The sequence below is a fragment of the Drosophila ananassae genome, chromosome XR, assembly GCF_017639315.1.
Source record: "Drosophila ananassae strain 14024-0371.13 chromosome XR, ASM1763931v2, whole genome shotgun sequence".
In the NCBI taxonomy this organism is placed as follows: Eukaryota; Metazoa; Arthropoda; class Insecta; order Diptera; family Drosophilidae; genus Drosophila; species Drosophila ananassae.
Genome location: NC_057932.1, coordinates 7,967,890 through 7,985,189, shown reverse-complemented (window position 1 = coordinate 7,985,189; position 17,300 = coordinate 7,967,890). Strand labels below are relative to the sequence as shown.

Below are 17,300 nucleotides of genomic sequence, written 5' to 3'. Positions count from 1 at the left end.
GGGTATTATAATTTTGGTCAAAAGTGTGCAACGCAGTGAAGGAGACATCTCCGACCCTATAAAGTCTGTCTGTGTCTGTTTCTACACAAACTAGTCTCTCAGTTTTAAAGCTATCGAGTTGAAACTTTGCACACATCCTTCTTTTGTTTGCAGGCAGTATATAAGTCAGAACCTGCCATATAACTGATTGATCGGAAATGCCATAACTTTGGTGTTTGGTTAGAGGGTTGGGACTTTCCACATATAAATATAACACCAAAATATATTATGTATAAAATTTCATAAGGATCGGCCGACTATATCCTATAGCTTTCATAGAACGATCGAAATTGGCATAACTTTGGTGTTTTTTAAGTTAGAAAGATGGGATTTGGTACAGATTCTATTTTGGGAAAAGAAATCTGATTTGCTGAATTTCATAAGGATCGGTCTATTATATCCTATAGCTGTCATGTAACTGATTATCCTGAAATGCTAAAACTTCGTTGTTTTTCAAGTTAGAAGGATGGGAGTTTCAATGGATTTCTCTTTTGGCAAAATAATTCAATTCGCCAAATTTCATAAGGATCGGCCAACTATATACGATCCGCTATATATATAATAATATAAGATGCGTGGCGCCACCTAGCGGACTGCGATTCAACTGCAAGGGTATATAAACTTTGGCTCCGCCCGAAGTTAGCTTTCCTTTCTTGTTTTTAGTTTGAGAAGGTTTTGTTTTATCTGATTTAATTCGTAAGACAGGTTGGGGTATAGATGATGTGATGGTGTGAGGATTTTTAGTCCTTTTGCTAAGTTCGTCGAATGTATTGTCGTATTCTTTTAGGTCGAATGTATGGATGATTTTGAATGTTCCCTCTTGTTTGGCCGCACGTCCAGTCTCAAGTGAGATCACTTGTGAATTTGAATAATCAAGGACTGTAGACAGGCTGAGGCAAGTTGGTATGAATAGTCTGAAAGTTAGTTTCTGATGTTATTCCCCAGCAGTACCAATCCCCCACGATTCACCCTGGATCCGCCCGAATCACCCCGGAATCCAACCGAAAAGCTAGAACAAGCGGCCCGGAATTTTGTACTGAAATTTTTGAAAATGTCCTCTCGGCCCGGAATTCGATTTCAGGCATGAATCAGGTCAGAATCCGCCCGGATTTCGAATCCGGATTCCGGCGTAAAAAATTGTCTCGAAATCGAAATCCTGATTCAGACCTGAATTTCAGAGCGGAATCAGGCCCGAAAAGAAAGCATGATTCCGCGCTAAAAATCGTGGCTAAATCAGGTCGCATTCATGACCCAAAATTAAAGACAAAAATTTCTCCTTACAAATCTTCTAATTTGATAATCATTATTTGTTATGAATTCCTTAAAAATTTGCATTAATTTATGTTGTAAACTAAATTAATATGTTAATTAATATTACATTATTAATATTGAAAACTATATTTAATAATTACTCACCCTGGGATTCGAACCTTAGTGCTTTTGTATACTAGACCGACATGCACGCCCCTAACCTATCAAGGAATCGCGCGTACTTTGTGACTGACTATAATATACCTCTACAAATTTGCATGTTTAAAACAATCTCAATTATTAAGAATCCCCATTTAAAAAAAATATTGAATATAACAGTTTATTTTGAGACTGCAATATTAAAATAAAATGAAAGTAAACAAAAATCAACTCATAATAAAGACTTTTCCACTTGGAATCGAACCCACGACCTTACGATTAACAGGCAGATACCTTAATCATTGAACCATGGGGTGAAAGTTTTCCGGGCGAAATATTTAGAATGACTAGAAAATATTAGTGATTAATAACCTATATCGAATATGCATAATTTCGAACTCTAGCAGCAGCAGAGGGCCGGCAGAATTAGTTCGCCTACTTTGTTTTGACGTTCGAAGAGCAAACCTTATTGAATTGTTTTTGTTTTTCGATCGAAATTTGACATTCGGGCCGGAAAAGTCGGGGCCAGGAATTTCAGTACTGCTGGGCTATTACACAGTGTAACAGTGATTTTTAAGTTTTGAAGTGACATTGTAGGAATTGTTTATTGGGTCGTGTATATCACAAAACCATGTTTGAAATATTTTTAACACCCTCAAAATCTTGATTTATGGTTAAAAAACCCGTTTTTCGGGACTTCTTCGCGCTTAAAAATTCCTAAACGCGTTTTTTTGAACCGATTTCAAAATTTTCGGTGTTTTTCAATAGTTAAATGTTGTAGCTGAAGTAACTGAAGTTTTCGACTTTTATTCGTGTTTTTCTGATTTTGTCCCAATAAACAATTCCTATGTCACTTCAAAAGTTCATTATACCCTTGCAGAGGGTATTATAATATTGGTCAAAAGTGGGCAACGCAGTGAAGGAGACATCTCCGACCCTATAAAGTATATATATTCTTGATCAGGATCACCTCCTGAGTCGATATAAGCATGTCCGTCTGTCCGTCTGTCCGTTTGTCTGTTTCTACGCAAACTAGTCTCTCAGTTTTAAAGCTATCGGGTTGAAACTTTGCACACACCCTTCTTTCTTTTGCAGGCCGTATATAAGTCGGAACGGCCGAGATCGGTCGACTATATCCTATAGCTGCCATATAACTGATTGATCGGAAATGCCATAACTTGGTTGTTTTACAAGTTAGAAGAATGGGAGTTTCAGTGGATTCCTCTTTAGGAAAAATAATTCGATATGCCAAATTTCATAAGGATCGGCCGACTATATGCGATCCTATATGAGTAGGAATTGTTTATTTTTGGGAAAAGCGTTATAACTTCATGTTTCTGTTTCGAAACATATGTTATTTACATCGACTTTAGTAAAGTTTTTAATTCACCACTCGCTCAATTCTGAGTTGATTAAAATGAATATTTTGTGATTTTCTTTAGACCTCATTATGGATGCTATTGATATAGAAGAAAACAACGAGTTCTTATTAAAAGAGACATCTCGGTCCGTAATGGGTAACCACCAGCATCCACATGAGCCGCTAGGGCTCCTTGTTCCTTGCTCCCCTCTTGGTCCCATCTGGCTGTCCGGATGAAGCCTGCTAGTGGGGAGATCTCTGTGAGGTCAGTTAGATCCATTAGTGTAGCCGCGCCAAAAAGTTAAGTCGGCTACTCCCAATTGCCAGCATATGCTCAATCTTTCTTTACGCCCCTGCAGCTCCTGTAGTAATCGTTGTAAGGCACCGTTAGCTTGGCTGCTTTCATGACTATCAGCCAGGGCCCAGTGATTGCCTATACCGCTAGACTGAAGTCTTGCATGTTAAGGGAAATAAGAATATTTCCTAGAATCATGATCCTCATGAATATTTTCCTAGAACGAGTGGGGTCGATCAAGCCCGAATTTCTGCAGGTCTGGAGATCACTTCAGTTCCTAAGCGCTGCTAGCTCGAAATACTTCCTTAATTTGAGCCTGCAAGTTGCAAAGGGGATGCCCACTAGTATTTTCTTCGAAAGGGGAGGGTTGGTAGTCCCTGAACTTGCAACTCGTCTGCGGCGCAATTTCCTTCGTAGTACCGGTCAAGCTGCTCCTCCATCTCGTTAATCTAGGCTGCTAGGCTTCTAGTAAACAGAACGTGTTCGGTCTTGGATGCACTAGTTCCAAGCCCATTCTTATTTGCCCAAGTCGGGAGCACTTGATTTTCCGTTATAAGGTCGCACAGAGTTTGTGAAAATTTCCCAGCGAAGGCAATTGCAACATCATCCGCGTAAGCAATAACTTTGCAGCCCTCTAAGGAACTACTGCGATCGTATTTACCCCCACCTTCCAAAGGAGGGGGAGAGTACAGCTCCTTGCAGAGTGCCCCTCCTAAAGTATCTCTAAATAGAGGATCTTCTTAGTATCTCCTCGACGCTTCTGGTGACCAGGATCTGTCGTATTAGGTAAACGGATATATCGTCTACTCCTAGTCCCGTAGTTCATCGGTTATTTAGACGGAAAGATGGCTTCTGGGCCTGGAGATATGAAGAGTTTGATACTGTAAATCGGCCAGTTTAAATTCCTGTTACTTAGGCGGTATTCGAGTGGACTCGAGCTTCCCCGCCTCCGCATATCGTCCAAGGCCTCCAGGGATTCCTTGCTGGACGTAGTCCATTTTCCATCCGCAGTCTTAATATTGACCACATTAGGCGCCGTATTTGAGTGAGTCTTTATCAGTCGAGAGGCCTCTCAGGTCCCCTGGTTGTTAAAGCAGAAACTGGTACTGCTAAAGGTCTGCTTTGTATGCCTTCCAAGCTTCTTCTGTATTTGTTTGGATAGCGAAATTAAAGATTCTGCGGGCGTTTCTCTCGTTTTAGGACAGGCCTTATGGTATACCCTGACGCAGGCCGCAGTGAGCGTCTTTACCATGGCGTTAAGTCCTTGGTTCTGGTTTTAATTGCATACTGCTAGCTGTGAGAAGTCCTCAAATTTCACCGCTAATTCAACGTACCAGGGTCCATTTCAGGGTCCTACGTAGGATCTTTCAGCTACTGACTGCATCTTTTTGACGATAAAAGTGGGCTAGCCCATATTACCCATCAAGAGCTGAGAGATGAGGATAAAATTCGAAAATTGACTTACTCCTCTCATTTGTATCAGTGCCTACTCACTGATGACGATGGGCGTTTGCATCATACCCGTGTAACGATCTGTCTTTTTTTGAGCGCATTATGTCATTCCACATCATTGTGTGCTAAAACCTGACAGTAGTACCACCAAACTTCGGGTTGTGTTTGACGAATCAGCAACGACGACAAGTGGAAGGAGTTTGAATAATTTCTTACGGTTTGGACCAACAGTCCAAACCGTTCTGGGCTCAGAACTTACTCACTGACAACAATAAAAATTCCAAGATCTGCACTCCCGGCAGACACAGCCGGAGGCATTCAACTACATGTGTTTGCAGATGCATCAGAAGCAGCATATGGGGCAGTGGCATATTTACGAGCAAGTAGTAACAGGCAATATTGTCACACGATTGCTATGTTCAAAAGCACGGGTAGCCCCCCTAATGAAACAGACCTTACCACGCTTAGAGCTCTTTGCAGTGGTATTAGCAGTTCAGGTTGCAAAAAGAGTAAAAACCGATCTTAACTTAAAACTAGAATCGGTATATTTATGGACTCTCAGATTGCATTAAAATGGATCAACGCCACTGCTTCTTCATTCCAAACGTTTGTACCGAACCGGATAGCCCAGATTCAAGAACTGACAGACCCAGAGTGGTGGAGACATGTGGCATCAACGGATAATCCTGTAGATATTCTCCCCAGAGGGTGCACGACAGCACAATAAGGAGATTCAAAACTTTGGTACCCTGGATCACCGTTCCTGGTGCAAGATCCAAAGTCCTGGCCAAGGTTCCAATCAACGGGAACCAACAATTCAAACGAAGATCAAGAAAGATAGAAGAATAATCCATGGTGGTTGATTTTTTCCATCCATTTTTCTGATTTAATGGCTAGTTTGCAGACCGTCTAGCAACCACCATGCACCATGCACCATGGATTACACAGCTCCACAAAAAAAAAAAAAAAAAAAAAATTCAGAGATCAGACCATACCTCCTATATGGATTTGGGGTCGCTGAATCCGAATCCGTGGTCAGTTGGTCGCCATCACGTCAGGTTTTCGAGAAAATAACGGTTGAATAGTCGAAAAACGCCGTTTTTGGCCATTTTCGAAAAATCGTACCGCAAAATTCTGATGTGTTACAAACCTAATTCCAAATGGAAATGAAAGGCTGATTTGTGATCTTTAAAACGAGCTCCATGCCAAAAAACACACTTTTCACTTTTTTTGAGGTTATGAAGAAACTTGACGTGATGGCGTCAAACTGACCTCAGATTCGGATTCAGCGACCCCAAAAACCCCCGGGTACCATGTTTTATTTGAATATGCTGAATTTTGAAATTTTTGTGTTCGGCATACATTTTTTGCTAAGATGCCTACATATAAACGCACCCCCTGTCCTAACGGTGCATGCGTAAAATTTGGCATGGAGCTCGTTTTAAAGATCACAAATCAGCCTTTCATTTCCATTTTGAATTAGGTTTGTAACACATCAGAATTTTGCGGTACGATTTTTCGAAAATGGCCAAAAACGGCGTTTTTCGACTATTCAACCGTTATTTTATCGAAAACCTGACGTGATGGCACCAACTGACCACGGATTCGGATTCAGCGACCCCAAATCCATATAGGAGGTATGGTCTGATCTCTGAATTTTTTTTTTTTTTTTTTTGTGGAGCTGTGTCATTCTTCTTTCTTTGTGGATCATTCGATGCGATGTTGCAAGTAATCGGAAGAATGCGGCGATTCATTTTTAATTGCCGCAAGTCAGTGAAGAAAAGGACTGGACCATTTTCACCAGTAGAACAGAATGAAGCGTTAGGAGTGGTAATTCGGGAAATATAGTTCCAGCAATTCCTAGCATCCATTTTGCAACTCAAGAAGACGAAAACTGTCGGGCGAAACGATCCATTACGAGCACTAGATCCGTTCATAGACACGGACGGAATAATTCGAGCCATTAACAATACTCTTATTTTAATGGAAAAATCAGCAATTGGCACATTGCGGACCACAGGCATTATTATATAACATTAGGCAACGATTCTGGTCATTAAAAGGTCATTAAAGGAGCTGGCCCAAAAAACAATCAGTCGTTGTATCAGAAGTTGCCGAGTTCGACCACAATTGTTGAATCAAATAATGAGTCCACTACCGGCAGATCGAGTTCAACAAAAAAGACCATTCAAAAATTGCGGAGTGGATTACTGCGGGCCATTTTGAATTCACTATAAAATCCGAGGAAACCGACCACATAAAGTATATCTAACAGTGTTCTCTCGCTTCCTGCCGTTAATTCTTCTTGCTTCTGTTCTCGCCGTTAATCCTTATTTCCAGAACTCCCGTCGCATTTCCATTGATGGGGTTTCCTTTCTTACCCACCTTTGCCCCCCTTGAGCCTTCGACATATTGGTTTTACGCAGGGCACCGAACTTCATCCAGACACCCCCGCGCTCCCCCTTTGACCGTTCCAAACAATTTCATCCCATCCGCACTTTCTAAACACAGCCGCCTCCGAGGGCCGCTACGTTCCCTGTCACTGTCTCCGCTGACTCCGCACTCTCCTACATCTTTCGAGCACAGCCCCACTGGCCTACCTGGAACCCTTACGTTCCACGTCGTCTCCTCTTTCTCCTTCTTTCATGCGCGTAGCCGGGCTGGCTTGCCCGCCCCCGCAGGTGCCCTCTCTTGCAACTTCTCTTAGCTTGTGGGAGATTTAGTCTGCTCACACCCTTTTATCAGGCCGATTTTTCTCCTCTCGCTGTCATACACCATACAGCTACGGTACCTGCGGCTACATAGTTTTCGTTGCTGGAATTTGGTAGCAAAAGAGTTTAAGGTTCTTTTTTGCGAGAATTAAGACCTGCCTTTTACCTGCTGTATCGGCTTTACAGAGCCTAAACTCCGACGCCCCCAAAGCAAGAATCCTAATCGTATCTCCAAAGGTTCAATGGATAAGGGCAACAGCTCCTCTCTCAGCAAGGTGAAGCCGGAGGACAGCGGATGAATTCTTACTATGGTGGAGATTTATCTGTAGGAATATCAGGGACATCCTTTAGATTCTCCACTACAGTAACTTCCGCCTCGGTATCAGAGCTCAGAAAGGATTCCTCCTTCATCCCGACGCTTCCCAAAGCCCTTGCCAAGTCATTCCCCCCGGGGTATTTCTAGGCTCTCGGTTTTCTGGGGATCTCGTCCCGAAATACGGCCTTCAGCTTAGCTCCTGGGTACACCTTTCTACTCTCCTAATAGAAGGACATTGTACAACAATGTTCGAAAAAAAAGGGCTCTACTCATTATATCGCTTTCCTCTTTTTTGTATCTAAAAACATCTATTCTTTATTTTTTTTATCGTTAACTTTCTAACCATTCTATGCATTTATTTACTCAGATCTATTCCCTGAAAATGTCCCAAAGCCTACGTCTATTTTGGAATAAATAGGATTTTAAAACCAAAATTTTAGTCCATAATGTGACCATTATCTCTTGATATTAGACTCATTAATAGAAATATTTAGAGCTAGGTGGCGGGATAGGTTAAATGGGTTAAAAGACATGACCCCCTTTTTGGCTATACCTTATGGCTATTGGCTATTGAGGATTAATAGTAGTTCCTAATTTGTAACGGTGCCTCATCTTTTGCGTACTGCTAAATTTTGTTCAGATATTTTTAATGCATTGGAGGAATCATCTCCGTTTTCAAGTTATTAATAATAAAGCACGTCAGTCTATTCGTCCGTCTTTCTGCCTGTTTCTATGCAATTTACACTACAGAGTTGAGATTTTGCATGAAGCCATAAATTGCTTGCAGGCAGATCAAGAAAATTGTTCAGATCATACAACTTAATCATATAGCTGCCATAGGAACGATAAGGTCTTTTTATCACCTTATCTTTCATTATTTTTTAAGTTATTAAAAAGTGACAGATTCAAAGTGTATTTATAAATTGTCCTACAAGTTATCGCGATCATTGGGAGATGCATGCTTTACTCCCTCCGTCACAGAAGCCTTAATGAACTTTCTGTCACTTAAATAAAACTGCAAGAGTAATAACTTCGGCTGTCTTCGAAGTTAGCTTTTCTTTCTCGTCTTGTGTTTAAATTTTAACCACTATGCATAATTTCAAAATCACTTTTTAATTCAATTTCAGGTCGGCATTCACATTGCAGAAGACGATGATGACGATGCAGACGGAGATGATGATGACGATGATGATCTAGAAGGAAACGGTATATTGGTTGTTGCTGATGAATTGGATAGCATCTTTGAGGGGACTGAGCAGCATAACTTTCAAATAGGTCCCAAAAACGAAATTTCGGAGACCAAAAAGGAACCCCCACTTGCTTCAGCCAGCCACATTCACACCAAACAGTTGCGCAACTTAGAAATGTTTTCTCTGCCCACTGGCGAAAAAGGCGGGACTCTTGCTCAAGTAGCAGCCAGCAAACGAAAAAGAAAAAGTCTAAATCCCTTACGCTGCCCGATTCAACCAGAGAGCTTTGCCGATAGTTCACTGGACTGTGACGTTGTTGCAGACCTTTCGCTTAAAAAAATATGTTTACCTTCACAACCCAAAGAAATCTGTTTACCAGCCAAAGAACCTGTGGAAGGCGAGTCCACCAAGGCGATTCCATCACCGCCGCTTACGCCCTATGGCGATCCTAAAGCCGCCGTAACTATAAAGACCGAATTCCCCGATGAGTCGGAGCTAAGCCAAAAGGAAGATAATCTTTATCTGCAAGGAACAGAAATTAAGCTGGAGTCACCTGAGGAAATTGGTTTTGACTCTGCTGAAAAGACATATTTGCAAATTAAGCCCAAATTTCCTGGTGACGACAGGTCTGAACTAAAAGATTATCAATCTAAAAGCGTAAACAATAACAATGTGATCAAAGATAAACCTGAGGAGGTGACCGAACGTAATGCATCGAATTATCTGGAAACTGATCTGGAGCTTGAATCCGAGCCAGAGGTGCCCATTGACCGAGAAAACCCTCTAAGATGCATGGCCTGTGGTGAAATTTTTAAAAACCATTTTCACTTAAAAACTCATCATCAAAGTGTGCATCTTAAGCTCCATCATAAATGCAACATAGACGGCTGTAATGCCGCGTTTTCCTCAAAACGTAGCCGAGACAGACACAGTTCAAATCTAAATCTTCACCGCAAGCTGCTTTCCACTAGTGACGACAACGGTACGCATCCAGTTGTACTGCAGGATCCGCTGCTGGAACTAATGAGTCTCAACCTTAATAACAACAAAGCCGCTATCGGTGGCACTTCAACGTCTTTATCTATGGGCGTTGATGGCGTTCCAGGGATCGGCAGTATACAAGCAGAAATCCTGGCACGTATTTGTGCCGGAGCGCGCGGGGCACTGAACGTTCCGCTTGGCTTCGAGGCTTTGCAGCATCGCTTTGCCCTTAGTCATGGACATAGGCATCCATTAGGGATCAATCACTGTGGCAGCCCACTTCTTTTTCCTAGTCTGCATCGGTTGCCGCGATTTCCTCAGCTGACACCTAACATACTTGCAGCAAGAGCAGTTGCAGGAGGAGGTGGGCTTGGACTTTTCTCCCGAAGAACTTCGTCCGACTCAAACTCGCAACACTCCATAACTCCTCCAGACTCAAAAAGTCCATCTCAGCGGCCAGATGTATTACCGTTGGCCGCATCACACTCTCGATCCGGCTCAGGATCTGACTCACCAGACACTACGATTGTTAATTCTGCATCACTAAGCGTGATAGAAACTCCTGGTGCGTTAGAAGAAGCGGGTCAAGGGCGAAGCCCAAATTTTATATCATGACCTTGTACCTCGTACTTTCCCGAGGCGTTGGCGTTTTATTAATAAAAGCCAATGCTTTGGACACACATGTCATTTACAAAACAATTAAAAAAATAGATTAAATATTCATGCAATATCAGGCTAATTTTAGAAGTACAGAATTGCTCATATAAACTCGAGGAAATAAGGAAGCTAAAGCTTTAAACTTCCTTTACCAATACGAAATCGTTTCTCAAGGTTAGCGCAAAAATAATAAATTAGAAGAGTAATATACAATTTTTTTTATATAAAAAAATATACTATTCCTGCGAGTCCTTTTTTAAGTATGAGTTAAAGTAAATTTTTTTTCTGTCAAGACTCGACTGATGAGTTTCGATAAAAAAAGTCAAAACTTAAATAAAGCTTAATAAATTTGCAGTGTATGTGTTTATATAATAATTTTATGTTCATAGTGGGTTTGGAACGCTAAAAAATTAACATTTTAAATTAACTTAGATAATTTGCAGTGATACTTGGTTATATAATGATTTTATAGCTACTATGCAACGCCTATCGGATGAGTAGTATTTTTTTTTTTTTCCACATAAAACCTTAAGTAATTGTAAAGAAAAATTAAACTAAAAACTCGATGACTAAGGTATTTTAATTAACCCAAATAATATATAAAATATACTTTCTCTCTTATTTAAAACTGAGATAATGAAGTCACCAGTTAGTTATTAATAAAATCTTAAAATTAATTATATGTTTGCAATAAAATACATGAATTTTTCCAAACATTTTGTTTTATCCGTAAAGAATTCGTTTTTCATTAAGACTAGTTTATACTAGTTTTTCGTTGGAGAAAAAATAAATAAATATTAAATACACGCAAGGGGAATTTTAAAGCAGTCAAATTTGTTTTAGAATTATATTTTGTTTTTATGACAACGAATATTATTCGGGGACTCTCCGCTAATTACTACTGATTAGATTATTACTCTTATTTTCATTTATCTTATCGCTATTGTTGGTCACAAGCCGACTCTTCTCGACCGCTCGGCCCCGACTGCTTTATCTTTAGCACTTAGCATTAGCGAGCTTTCGCTCAGCTTATGCTCTGAGGCGGGCTTTTACTTTCGCCTCTCATCTCATTGCAGACACATTATAAATTGGATCTTCTGTGCCTCTCTCCATTTTCATATGAACGCGAAATAAAGAATATTATAATGTTTTTAAATATAACTTGCGTGTTATTATTTGGAATGGCATTGAAAAATATCAATGACCAAACATGGTGACCAAACATTGTGTTTTCTTATTGTGATTAATCGTAGTTTAATTATAGTGGCTATGAAGTCCAGCTTCACAGGAGTACCCTCTCCAGCTGGGAGTGCTATTTTAAAATGCAAGGAAAAGGATTTGATCCTCAAGGATTTGAAGAGGATCCAAAAAGCCCTTCAGCCAGTGTCCAAGGTGGATGATGCCATACTTCACGTGCGTCATGGCCAGTTGGTCGCCATGTAGGAGGACTTTAAGGCCATCCACGGGGAGCTTGAAGAATTGGACATTTCAGAGATCAACAGCGATTTGCGATGGACCATGTCTGAGCTTGTAGCGACGATGCGTGCCGAAATCAAGCACGAGACGCCAAAACCTTGCCAGCGAAGTTTCCACCATTCAGGCGGACGCAGCGCTCAGTCATACTCTTATAAGTAAGGTTTTCCACCTTACTCTTATAGTAAGGTGGAAAAGCTGCATAGGTTGCGATCTTGTCTTCGGGACACAGCTTTAGAGCTTTAGTTCCTTTGAAATCTCCGAGGAGAATTAATACGTCACGCTGCATCTTTTGGAGAAAGGATTTAATAACCGTCGGTTAATATTTCAGGTTCATGCGAGATTCTGGGGCTCAATCTATTGGAAGGTTGCTCACTGGCAGCGCTGCGGGGTTTTTCATATAAATTCAAGGCCACATGCGAGCCTTGAAAAATTAAGGGATGACAGTTCCGCTCGCCGGCTCATAGTCAAGGTGTTTGTTCATAATTTGGACCCAGCTACTCAGACCAAGTGGGAGGAAGGTAAAAATGCCTGGAACTCGGGCCTAATTCCTACTTGGGAGTCGATAGCTGAATTTTTAGAGCAGCGGTGTAGGATTGGTTTTCATTACAGTCGCAACCTATTAGAAGTCTGACGGCTTCGACACTAGCTCGTTTGGAGGTTCCGGCCTTTTATAGGCCATGTAAGACGAGAATAACCGGATTAGGGTCAGCTGAAGCTCGACCGTAGCTGACGCATTATCTGCGTCACTGCAATTATGGAACAGAATAAGCTTATGTGCTTTTCAGCTAGAATACAGGCTCTAGTTTTTCCTTCGCTAGTTCCTCCTACTAGCCATGGTTCTTAGACTAAGACTATAGCAGCTTAATCTTCAGCCAGCTGGAGCAAGAGCGCAGTTGAGACTGTTCTACAATGGTAGAAATGGTCTGCAAGTTTTTTCCTCCACCATCATAAATTCGGCTTTATCGTTGGAGAGTTCTTCGTCGTTCACCCGACTTTCCGCCATGCTGAGGAGCAGCGATGCGTTGGTGCTGTCGGCGTCTTCAATATCAAACGCATAAACTTCTGCTTCGTTGGCCCTTCATCTCATCGATCATTTCCACTCGCTAGACCGTAGCGGGAAGGTGCGGGTTACACCTTTAAAGCGGCATCCAGATTCGCGCTCCTGGTTTCCGGGACGTTCTGACAGCTCTGCTCAACCAACGTGGCGCCCAATATTTAAAGCTCTGCGAACTTCTCATCTTCACAGTTTATGACCTTCAATAAAGGTCTACGAACCTGGAAGGTCTTCCTTCCATGGCCATTTTTGGTGGTCACGGAAGGCTCTTCATCTGGTGGCTTGAAACCACCCCTAATTTTAAGGCTGTCTTCCACCCCTGGCAAGACTCACTCGTCGATGCCAGTTTGGTAGGATTTTTAGGAAATCCGTGCTCCGTGTTGGTTTAATTTTTTTATTTATAAAGTTCTCCATATATGGTCCCACGTGTTGCGGAAAAGGGACAGTCCACCCGGGCGTTGATCCGCGCCCCCCGGCTTAAAGCTTCTTGGAACACCTGGGCCGCCAGGTACCCTGAGCCCTCCATTAGAGACATGGTCTATTCTATATCCTGGGCCCTCAGAAGGCTTGAGATCTTGACCCGAGGTGAGATGGCATTCATGGATGGGAGGTGGGAAAGTACTATAGGGTTGGTAGTATATAGATTATGGCGGTTCGATTTGTGGGGGGTCCAAAAATCGCCTAGGCACATATGATTTTCGGATTCTAGGGATCAATTAAGAACATTTGCTCAAGAAACCATACCTTTAAAATGAATTCTGATGTCCCTCGTTTTAACGTGTAGGTACCCAAAAGGTCAAATTCCAAAAAATCCTGTTTTGACCTATTTAAAGTGCCCCAATCGAGTCAAAATGTATGAACGACCCTCACTAACTTTGGAGGGTCGACCCACCCATGCTATTGGTACCCCCCTGGGACCCCCCGAGGGATTCTCCCATACAAAAATATAAAAAATCACAATTTTTTGAGATTTCACCCCCTTGGATGAAGTTTTTTATTTTTTCAACTAGTTTCATCACGTTTATATCAGAAAAACCGTCCATTTGTGCTTTGTAGTGAAAAGGTTTTTTGTATTTATCGCGATCTAAGTGAATCATACGCGAACAAATAACCATCTCTATGCGTTCGTTTCTAAGAAAAAAAAAATCACCCAAAAAACAGACGCTTGAAAATAGATTGAACTACACGGAGAGAAATTTGCTGCGATATTTGCATATGTACGTGTCTTCATTAATTTTATGTGTCATTCTTCTTCAAAAAGACCATTGCATTGGTTTCTTTGCCTTCTACACTTCAACGAACTTCCGCTTCGACATTTGTTACAGGTTTTGGATAAATCATCCAGCACTGAACCAACATCGACAAACAGGAAACTAAGCAAGCAAATTGAAATTTCTGAAGCTCTTTCGGTTAGTCATTGCTGTTGGCACCTAGTGCAAAGACCTACTACCCTATATGCACACTTAGTAATTTGAAATACAAACCCACTAACCGATTTTCTCACCTATAAAGCATAAAACTATCTCCAACCTATAAACCCAGCACTAGTAGACGGCGCCAAAAGCAGAATCAGCATATCAGCCGGAAGAATGACCGACTAATCGATGCAAGCAAAAACCAGCCAGCTAAGCCGAAATGCGTGTGCAAGCAGTACATGAACAAACAATCTGAGTCAGCAGACTCAGATGTGGGTGACCCTGGAATTAACATTAGTTGTAGCACGTCCTTAACATTGACCTTTTCTTAGATTTAAATATGTATAATTTAGTATCTTATATAAGAATTGTTCTTCTGAAATAAAGATAGTTGCAAAATCAGAGTGAATCGTCTCGTTACTCAGTGTCTGAACTACGGCACTTAAAATCAACCTACTTCGAGTGATCCTGTGTAAAACGGTTCACAAGTAGGACTCTCTGAAAGCTATCTACTTCGCGTGGGTCCAGTGTAAACGGACCACCATTAAAACTTTCAGTCGTAATCAGCCAAACCACCACACCATCTGTACTTGAGGAGAACCAGTTCAGGACATCAAGTACCCCACATCAACTCTAGCCTGATCACAGCAAGCACCTGGTCAACCCGATCTGTCCCTTGCAGAATCCAGGTAAATTAGTCAGATTCATACATTCCTTGACTACGACTCCGGGACCTACCGTTATTCCCTCGAGTTCAAGTTTGACGTAGTGGCCGCATAACGCTCTCCGGGCGAACATTTGGTGACCCCGATGTGATCCTTTTCTAGGGGATCACAACCTGAACACAAGCCGCAACGCAATTTAACTCATCGGAAAAAAAAGGATACATCGCAACAATGGGATCAGAATCCGACCCCGTAATCCAAATGCTCCTTGATGAGCAAATTAAAAGCAACGTAGCCATCCAAAGGCTAGTAAGAAACTTCACTAAGGACTCCGCAGAGCGTAAACTCAAGGGAGGATACTTCGAGGAGGGACTCAGAAAGCTCACTCACTCATGGACCCAGTTTAAAAAAAATGATGCCAAGCTCCAGGAGCTAGCACCAAGTCCTGAGAATGAGTATTTCACAAAGGCCAAAGCGCTAGAAGAGCTTGTGAAAAAATATGAAGCAATATTTTCGAACAGAATCCCATCAGTGTCATGCCCGTCACAAGGCCCCGGAAAACAGGCGAAAATCTCGAGCAAAAGGCCCAATTATCACGAGGAAACGAAGGAGAAGACCTTCGATTAACATCATTAAAACGAAGACATGAAGGACGATTAGACGATATGGAAGACTTTCTGTGCAACCGCACCGCAGGACGGGAAGTGTCCACACACGTCAGAGAACACATGAAGGAGTTATGGAAGGAAATCGTCACGGGATACCATGATCTTATCGACCTGGAACCAGCCATAAAAAATGATGGACACACCGATGACAGATTTCAGGTGGTACGAGCAGAATACTTTTCGTTTCTGAGTAGAAATTCCACCAGTAGAAATTCCAAAGTTTGACGGAGACTACCGACATTGGCTACGATTCTACGAAATTTTTACGGAATGCATCCACGATCAAGACTACACCGATGCAGTTAAATTCCGTCATTTGGAGAATCACGTAACAGGTGAAGCACAAAACCTAATCGCAACGTCGATTGCCGGACAGACCAGTTACCAGGATGCATAGCAACGACTAAAGAATCGATACCACTATGAACGGCTGTTGATTAAATCCGCGATCCAAGAGCTTTTCGGACACCCCAGAACAAATGGATCAGCAGACCAGCTGCGCAGCTTACATGATACCGTGCTCCGAACGGTCGCCACTCTCGATGCTCTCAAAGTGTCAACAGACAACTGGGACCCAATCTTGATTCACATCATTGAGGAAAGATTGGATCCACACACGCTGTCATCTCTAGAACTAGCCATCACCAATCCAACCAATCGACAATCTCTGAAGGAGATATCAGAAAACCTTGAGCGTCAGGCAACCAGTCAAGTAACAATGCAGAAAAATATGTCGACCGCTCCACTTCGATCCAGTTCATCACGATTGGTGTGTTCAGCCACAGCCCTGCTTATAGATAAGCCCACCGTTCTGGATCACAGATTAACATAATCACCAGAAGGATGGCTGACACACTTGGACTACAATTGGAGCCATCAACCCTGAACATCGCTGCACTGGGAGGAACAAATAAAAGATCACGAAAAAGGGCTGTGGTGATCCTATCATCATTAACCACTGACTTCGAAGATCAAATCAACGTCGTGGTACTATCAGAAGTAATGCCCAATCAACCATCCCACCCTATACAAGCGCCAAGAAATATCTCACCTCAGTTGCGCTTAGCCGATCCTGAATTTACGCAGCCTCAAAATATTGATCTGTTGTTGGGCGCCGAAATCATCTTCCAGCTTATGAGGCCACAACAGGCATATTTGGGAGAAGGACAGCCACTACTAAAAAATACCGCGCTTGGATGGATTGTGACGGGGCCAGTGCGACCGGAATCAGCTCCTAATATCAAGGTAGAACAGGTCGTCGGTAATACGGCGGCTTGGACACCGGAAACTAACGAGCCACTAAAGGGTATCGGTGAAATGCATGCGAGGTTTGATTGCATGCATCGGCAAGGAGCAAATAGTAAAATCTGGAAGATTACATAGTTTCCCACTCATGGCGGATCAACGAGGAGAGCCGCAAACGGATCCTGAACCACAAGCCCAAGGTTGTCAACTCACAACTGAGGAGCACAGAGGGCAAGGGCCAGTAAACAAGGGAAGTCAGGAAGTTAAAGTCACATCCAAAAGGATGTAGGATGGAGACACATCGCCCGGCATGGGTAACAGGCATCTTCAAAAGGGAGCAAGAAGCAAGGCCAAGATAGGACCAAG

The 17,300-nt window shown here is 42.1% G+C and overlaps 1 protein-coding gene across 5 annotated transcripts in view; it reads left to right on the top strand.

The window, feature by feature from the left end:
* Positions 1-11,572, top strand: part of LOC6499962 (zinc finger protein basonuclin-2) — a 131,917-nt gene extending 120,345 nt beyond the window's left edge. For all 5 annotated transcript variants that reach the window (XM_032456021.2, XM_044717589.1, XM_001966638.4 and 2 more), the window contains one exon: positions 8,711-11,572. In XM_032456021.2, coding sequence (XP_032311912.1) covers positions 8,711-10,369 — 1,659 coding nt within the window. In that variant the 3' untranslated portion in view covers positions 10,370-11,572. The remainder of the gene's footprint in view (positions 1-8,710) is intronic.
* The last annotated feature ends 5,728 nt before the right edge of the window (positions 11,573-17,300 follow it).